The sequence below is a fragment of the Barbus barbus genome (genome assembly GCF_936440315.1).
Source record: "Barbus barbus genome assembly, chromosome: 20".
NCBI classification, from domain to species: Eukaryota; Metazoa; Chordata; class Actinopteri; order Cypriniformes; family Cyprinidae; genus Barbus; species Barbus barbus.
This window is the reverse complement of record NC_136748.1, coordinates 4,330,739-4,339,809: the sequence shown is the minus strand read 5'-3', so window position 1 is coordinate 4,339,809 and position 9,071 is coordinate 4,330,739. Positions and strand designations below refer to the sequence as shown.

The 9,071-nt window shown below is 35.0% G+C and overlaps 1 protein-coding gene across 1 annotated transcript; it reads right to left on the bottom strand.

The window, feature by feature from the left end:
• Nucleotides 1–281: 281 nt before the first annotated feature.
• On the bottom strand, nt 282–6,435 carry LOC306886627 (uncharacterized protein). Its single transcript, XM_079443903.1, has 4 exons — nt 6,151–6,435; nt 5,166–5,311; nt 3,042–3,145; nt 282–1,461 (listed from the first exon to the last, which is right to left on the bottom strand). The coding sequence occupies exons 1-4, from the start codon at nt 6,358–6,360 to the stop codon at nt 389–391; spliced, it is 1,533 nt and encodes a 510-aa protein (XP_079300029.1). The 5' UTR covers nt 6,361–6,435; the 3' UTR covers nt 282–388.
• Nucleotides 6,436–9,071: the final 2,636 nt, after the last annotated feature.

Sequence of the window (9,071 nt, the reverse complement as noted above, 5' to 3'; positions counted from 1 at the left end):
GCATATTGCAGAGCTTTGTCTAAAGTGGCAAATGAGGATTTGGAAGTTATTGAGAGGATTGACAGGGATACCAATGAGCTACATAACAAACAGGCCACCAATAGATGAAATAGATCAGGAAAAGTACCCTCTTGGAAGTGGTTTGAGCTACCAGGTAAAACAGTGATACACATTAAAACTTGATACAGATTAAGGCTGAAATATTATCATTTGTAATAAACTGTGGCTGGCTGCAAAAGAAAAACATTCACAATATAACAAGAATTTGAAAGGTTAAAAATGGGAGACAAAATTAAAATTTATTACAATAACTTGCGTGACAGGCAGAGAGAAATGGCCATGAATTAACGGCAGCACTTTGCTGTCCCTATGTGGTTTCTTCAGCAACCTATGCCTGAATTCTGTGTCGCTGGAAATTAGACAACATACACACCACAAACCATATCTGATTTATATTTTCTAACATATAATTAGGGATTCTACCAGACACTATCTTAAATTGTTTGACGTTGGCTATTTCTCTTTCTACATGCACTTTGTGTTTGGCTATTTTTTTTGCTATCTGAATATCTGGGACTGGCATGTGAAGATTTGCAAACGGAGGAATGTTTAGTTGAAGGCCAAGCTCTTTCACATCTTTCTCAATGAGAAACCCCTTATCCACCATCAGCCCATCACCTCTCTTAAGGTGGCCACACTGAAGCAGACCTTTCAGTACATCTTTGATTTCGCACCGTCTAAATAGCTCTTGGTCAGAAATCGATCCTGTGTATAGTGTAGATGCAAACATAATGGAGCCATGAGGATCACAGGCTATCAGAGACTTGAGTGTGTTAGTAGACTTGCGGTTAGAACAAGTCTGACTCCGTACTAACTGTGAGCTAGGTTTCTCTATCTTTATTTCTGTGCAATTAAGAATTGCGAAAGTTGTTGGAAACTCTGCTTTGTAGCTGTCGGACATGTTTTCTGCAATGATGTCCCTGTGTGGCCAAACAGACAGATTACCTAGCCTGTCAAACATGAAGCCAATCCATGAACTGAATAAAGTCCTAACACTTTGCATATCAATTTGAAATTTGAAAGCTAGCTCTTCCAGGTCGAAGTTTTGTCTTAGTTTCATAAGTACAAGTAGAAATTGTTGACGTAAAGGCATATGGCGGATGTGGCTGTTCAGTTTATCACATGTCAAGGGGATGTGTGTTTGTGAGACCGTTTCATTCTCTGGAAGTGTGAAAAATCTGCACAGTTCATTAAATTCATTGTAAGTGAACCCAGTGCAGTATTTGAAGTAGTTAGGGACACTGCTGTTATTTACAGTCTCTGGTGTTAGTGGGTAAAGAGCCTGATGAGTTTGTATTTTCTCCCTTAGCAAGTCATTTTCTTTTTCTTTTTGAGCAAGAAGAGTCTTCAGTCTTAGTTCCACCTGTGTTTCTTCTGTCTGGCGTTGGTCATCTGTGCACTCTGTAAACATGAGGAGGAAATTATTAAAAGTAGTGTTTTATTAAGGACATAAACACAATAAATAACTTACAAACATTGCAATATTTTTTCCTTTTTTTGTGCGTTTATGTAGCTCCCGTTATTGGACAACACACTTGGACAAGATCCTCCCGGTCAAACCCTACTGATGATTTTCCACTTTTCCCTTTGTCACCACAACCAAGCGCCTTCTGTACAGTCCTAACAAAAGACCAGATGGAATGCTACAATGCAATGACGGTCTCAAAGTCTAAATCAGAAGCACTGGAGAAAGAACCCAGACAGCAGAGCATCAACAACATCTGGCACTGTGTCTGCTCTCCTCGTCTTACGTCATCCTATTTCAAGAGAGCATACTCCAGCAGACTACGAGCACGAAAGTCCTTCAGTATGGCTACAACAAAAGCTATGGACTTTTAGAAATAAAGTGCCCTGACCAATATAGCTCTCCACAGGTTGTCAATACCACCAGAAGCACAGCGGTGACACCTACAGTCTCAAACGTAACTATGAGTAATATTATCAAGTTATAGGGCAGATGGGGATGACTGGGTGTGACTTTTTTTTTTTAAGTTCGACAATAATTACCATCTGGAACGCATTCATTTTGATGCAGAAATGTGGAAAATAGGTCTGGGTGATTTTTCAGCTTATATCAATTAATTTGAATTTAATGTTTTGCCACAATTTTTTTATTTTTTATAATTCGATTAGCTAGTTCAGGTGTGTTTGATTAGGGTTGGAGCTAAACTCTGCAGGACACTGGCCTTCCAGGAACAAGTTTGGCACTTCTAAACTGAACTTTTAATAGAAAATTATTAAATTACTAAGAGTAACTTTATATTTGAAACACATTTTAACATTCAATATGCCTTAATTGCAACTTATTAGGTTATATTTTTGTTTACATATGGTTAAAATATGTTTACTGTAGTGGTAACCATGGAAATCTACAGTTATAGTTAAACTATGGTCACTTTAGTAAAACCATGGTTTATTTTCATAAGGGACCGTCAGTGATAGGCTGTTGCATGCATAAAATACAACCTTTTTATTCTGAGAGTGTATGATTTAGATTAACATTACAGAATAGAACATGATCAATATGAACTTTTAACATTCAAATTTAAATAAATGTACTGCACAAACAAGGCTACAATTTCAATTAGTTTATTGTGAAATAACTCAAACGTATGTTTTTTTTTTCTGCATTGTTCTGGGATGCCGTTCCCATGAGGCTACTTTTGGGAAATGCAGCTCTGTTTAAATTAACTGTCAGAAGTGAGTAAACACTCTCTGTGATTGATTGATTCTGCCTTGCAACATTAGCGTGTGTCCAGATGAGCAGGAAAATAGTTCCTTCCTACACATTTATTTGCAATTATAGGTTATTTGTCCAATTTATTTATTATTTCATTAAATAAAAACACTTTAGTATTGATATTTTTTATTTGAGTTTCCATACGTTTGATACCCGCATTAGTATCGATATATTGATACTTCAGGATCGATTCGTCCATCCCTATTAGAGAGATCACTGTAACAAAAAACAAAACACGTACCCATTTTAATGACCATATTGCTCTCCTCTGTGGTGGTATCCTCCATTATTGATTCGGCTACCATCTCTTCTTTAATAACAATGGAAACGCCTTGTAGATCACACCTGTAAAAATGATATATATACACATTTAATATTTTCTAAATAATGTGCTTAACCGGTTATATCCTCCTGGGACCCAGAAAAAAAAAACTTTTCTTTGTAGGGGACATTATATTTTAGTGAATCTCTCTGAGATCTTACATGTTTCAGTTTTAAGTGTTGATATCCTGAAAAGAGCAGATTCAGGGCTTTTCACAAATACTGTACCAAATGTTTGGAGGTTTGACTACGACCACGCCCTCGTCTTAGACATTCATTTAATGATCGATTAAACAACACTTATGGAAATATATTATTTTGACTTATTTTTTTACTTTGTCATAAATCAGCATCTCAGGAAAATGTTAAGGGGTTCCAAATCAAAATATAACTTTCTGTTATATAACAGGACATCAATTTAATTCATGTCCACTGTAAAGGACACCAGCCTGCGTCCCAATGTGCATACTATCCACCCTATCTGCCCTAGATAGTATTGAAAATTACTACTATCACATAGAATTTAGGATGGATAGTATGCACAGTGGGACTTAAAGCTGCAGTCCTTACGTTTTGCCTCTTTGTCGCCATCTCTGTTTGAAAACGTGGAATTGCAGCTCTGTGCGGAATTATCTTCCGTACGAGGGGTTGTGCTCGGCACGGCATGAATCTAATTTTGCACCGGTGTGGATACTGTACTTAGTAATCACAGATTCTAGCCTACATCTTGGAATATATGACCCAAATAAGAATATTGCCATCTGAACAAGTAACAAGTCTGCCAAGTTTGTTCTGACCAACTGAGGAAAAAAGCATGACAATAAATCGCGCTACCAATGGTTACCTCATATCACATCAAATGGTGCAAATTATTATTATCGTGATACTTTATTCTCAAATTATTAATGTTAACAACATCAGCATTGCGTGACTATGAGTACAGTGTGTATTAGCGTGTAGATTTCAATTTCTATACAGTCTAATCTAATAATCATGCCAGTCGAATTTCATTAAGAAATTCTTTTAACCCAAAAAGCAAACTATGCTCCCATCAAACTGGTTTTCTTTAAAATATAAATCTTGTGTAATCCCAGGCTATCTGTAATCAGAAGCACATTTAAAAACTGGAATATGATTTAATATCATTCACATGTGTTTGATAAACACATAATCCTTTCTGGATTACAATCCGCCATCAAAATTATAAATTTATTTATTCTAGCTGCTGTGAGAAAAGGATATAAACGATCCGCCACCTGCAGGATCCTCACATGTGATAGCCTACTAGCCAGGACAACTTCTTAAAAAAACCTACCCGTACCACTCAAATTAGAAAACATTATTATAAATTGATAGTTTTGAACACTGGCTGGTTATATCCTTGCTCAAATATTGATTTCAGATCATTTTTAACACACAGACAAAAAATAAATACAGACTGCAGCTTTAAAGCATGTTTATTACACATTTTGGGAGACACAACAAATGAAAAGGCATAAAAATTTATATTTCAATATTCCTATGAAATATTAGATATTATAACGAAAATCTTGCCAATTATTACTTCCATTATTACACTTCTTTTATCATAATTTTGCCACAAGAATGCATTAATATGCAAATTTGATGCAATGTTTAGATTGTATATAATTGGAAAACCCTCTTATAGCCATTCACACATATTACACAAAGCACAATTATATATCAAATCATTTGGTTACATCTTTCATAACATAGTTGAGAATAATCTTTATACAAACTTTGGTATATAAAATAAAAATCCTGAAATCTAAGAATGTATTGTTGATTTTTAAAATAATCTATCGTTTTAGTTTTGAGTCATGGTGTCCTCTACAAAGGACATCGCATAAAATAAAATATATTTTACAAAATTGTTATGCTCTAAACAATGTCTTTTTTCTAACTTTTCTGGGTCCCAGAAGGACATGAGAAGTAATGTAATGGTAATTTGTAATGTCATAAGTATAGAATAAAAATATTGCATTGTAGTTATTATTTGTCTTTCTTTATATAACACAATCACCTGATGTTTTCAGCATTGTCTGGTTTGCGGTCATCTCGTAGTCCTTCCCTTGGTGGCACAGACACTGTTTGCAACATACTACAGTCATCTATCAATGCTGGCATTGGATCGGGGTGAGCAGGTGTCGGCCGGCCATCAACGAAGTGCTGGAGATTAACAACAGAGGAAAGGACTTGGTCATCTTAAATTCCGGCAAAGAGTATAGAAGTCAAGAGGCGAAACTCTGAGGCTTTTTGGGTAACAGCCACTTGGTGGTGCTTCAGTAGCGCGGCTGCCATTCGGAGTGAAAATGCCAAGTGGACAACAGCACAGATACACAGAAACAGACAGAATGACAACGAAAGACAAGCCAAAGTGGAATGAAAGAACACAACGTTCGGCAATCCACTGCAAAAACTATTAGAAAACTCTAAGTACACATTTGAGGTAGTTTTGGCATATTTTAAGTATTCCCATTCCATGCAAATTTACACATTAACTTTTACTATTATTAGTTGCTATTACTCCACTAGGTCTGGAATATATATTGTATGTTTTAATCCCCTGAAACACACTACAAATATGATGAGTTTATAGAACACGATTATTTTATAGAACACGATGATGATCTTATAGAACACGGTGAAGATCTTATAGAACACGATGATGATCTTATAGAACATGCAAAAACAGTTTACTGTCAAGCTGTTATATTCCTGTTATATTTGAAGAGTTCATTTGCAAAAACAGATAACTCCGTTTTTATAAAAATGTTCAAAAACCTTTTTTTTTTTTTTTAAATCCTGCATTCCAATTAACATCAATTAAACTAGAGTTGGGTTGTTTAAATTAAATAATAATAATAAAAAATACAGCTAACTAATGTTAGCTAACTGCTAGCTATCCTAGTAACCTTAAGCGTTTAACTAATAATTTCTCCGGTTATGACAACTTGTAAAACGCACATAAATCAAGGATTGTGCTAGAGTTAGAATAACTGTGATACCTTTGAGCACACATAGATGTGTTTGGCTGTGGAATGGTTTCTCAGCTTGTCACAGAGCTGCTGCTGAGGCCGGCCACACAAACTTATCCACTTCATACACTTCTCCAGATTTCGGGCAGGTTTAGGGAACGGGTGAAACTGTGTGTTGCCCAGCCTTTCTGGGTACCTGCTGTCTGCGTTGCAAGCCACATACGTGCACCTTTTCACCATTTTCCAAGTTAACAACCAACGTTAGTTTACTACGCCTAACATGCTTGTTGTCGGACTGTTTTTGTTTGTCGGATTAAATGGCGGATAGCAACGGCGGCGCATAATAACCGCGAGGCGATTGGTCAGATCGCCTGTCAATCAAACTGCCAGCAACAGCAGCAGCCTATCCGTGACCGCGCTACATTTACAGCTACATTTACCTTGAGTTCATACAAACAGCAACTAAATATAATTCTGCAATACTAATGAGGTTATAAAAAGATTTAAAAACGACATTGACTTTAGAGAAGAGAGTTTGTTCTGTTCTTAATTTGTTTATTATGCTGAGGACGTCACATTCATAAATGTCAATGGGCAAAAAGTACATTAACCCCTGGTTTCACAGACAAGGCTTAAGCCTAATCCTAGACTAAAATGAAAGTCTGAGCTGTTTCAACTGAAAGAAACTTATCAGTGTCTTTGTTTTGTCTCAAGATGCACACCAGTAATGTTTTTTCTAAGGCACATTTATTAAAATGACTAAAATGTCTTAATTTAATCCTGTCTATGAAACCGGGCCATAGTTTCGTGCAATTTAAGTTTGAGTTTGGTAATATTTTAAAGCAGTGGAGGGTGTAAGAAATGCTAAGCCCAAAAAGACTATGGATGGTTGTAAAGCCTTCAAATTTGATCCTTTTAAGGACTCTTATATACTTTAAAATTTTTGTTTTGTTTTTTATATTGTTACTACATTTATAACATTTTTATTGATTTCTTATTTTTACACGTGCTAGCTGTTACTAAATAATATATATATATATATATATATATATATATATATATATATATATATATACAGTGCCCTCCATAAGTATTGGAACAGATAGAATTAACCGATTAAAGTGAAAAAGACTTAATATTTAGTTGCAGATCCTTTGCTTTCAATAACTGCATCAAGCCGGTGACCCATTGACATCACCAAACTTTAGCATTCTTCTTTTGTGATGCTTTTCCAGGCTTTCACCACAGCATCTTTCAGTTTTGGGGGTAACTCCCTTCAGTCTCTTCTTTAGCAGGTAAAATGCATACTCTACAGGGTTTAAGTGTGGAGATTGACTTGGCCAGTCTAAAACCTTCCACTTCTTGCCCCTGATGGACTCCTTTGTTGTAAAATCTAAGAGGCCTCGGTGTGTCAAAACCCTATATATATGTATATTTTTTATTTATTTATTTATATTTAGGTGGGGTTTTATTTTTTGGGCGGGGGGTGGTTGGGTCAATTATCAAATGTCATTTTCATATGTCATATCTCTGACTGTTATAGTTAATTGTTATATTAAGTCAGTTTTGTTAATATCAATTGCTTAAATTAGGGACTGTTTTATTGTGTTTTTTTTTTAAGTACTGATGGTGAAACAAAACTTTGCAAAGCACAGAGGATATCTTTTCAACTATTATAACTGTTCATTACTCAAAGCTTTTCAACACCTTGCACAATGGGGCCATCTGGTGGTTAAGAGGACTATTAGTCATTTCTACTTTCTCTACTTTCTTAAAAAAGTATTCTCATTAAAGTGTCTATATAATTTATAAAAAATTTACATATCTTAAAATCACTAAAACAAGTCAAAAAACTAATTAAAATGCCTAAAATTAAGTTAAGTTTCATTTATTTATTTATTATTCTGTAGCAGTGGAAACAGGCTTCCATTTTATGTTGGTTACAGGCTCTCTCTCTCTCTCTCTCTCTCTCTCTATATATATATAGAATGGAAACCTGTTTCTACTACAGAATAATAAATAAATAAAATAGGTAATTGCGACTATATTTTACAACAATTTTTTTTGAAGGTATAAAGGGGATATAAGATATAAATTCTGACTTTCTTGAAATTCTGTTTTTTTTCCTCAGAATTCTCAGTTTATATTTTTTCCCCACCATGGAATTTAAAAGAAAATAGGTAACTGGACATTTGTAGCTCACAATTGTGACCCCCCCCCCCCCCCCCCCCCAAACATTTACAGATTTATATCTATATATATACAAATCTGCATTTATAAACTTGCAACTGCAATTGAAAAAAGTCTGAATTGTAAGATAAAAAGTTGCAATTACCTTCATTATTTTCACAAGCTTCCATAAACTGGTCTTTTTATAGTTATTATTAACAGTGTTGGGGGTAACGCATTACAAGTAACGCCCGTTACGTAATCAGATTACTTTTTTAAAAAAGTAACTAGTAAAGTAAAGCATTACTTTTGAAGGAAATATCTGACGTACTTTTTCAAATAAGTAACGCTAGTACTTTCTCATGTATTTACAGACAGCTCTCCTTTCCTCATGTTGAGAGAAATCGTAAGTGCAGAGCGTTGTGTGCGTTGACTGAACATGATGTTACTGTAGTTCTAGACTAAATATGAACATCATTTATTCATCTCACTGCACAAAAACATTCAGTATTCCTCAAAATGAATAAAAGAGTCATTCAAACCTGCTATAAATCAATGTTAAATAAGACAAATATCATTTATGTATTTAATCCCATTTTATTAACCAATGTCTTTGCTACTGACCTTCGATGATCCAATGCAACCATACTAAGCCAAAATGACACATTTGTGTTTCTTTTTTGTTATTGTTGAACTTTCTTCTTCCTTCATGCGAGTCGTTTGAGCTGCGCCCTCTACCGTACAGACGTGAATTTACATTTCCTTCAGCCTGAGGCATATTC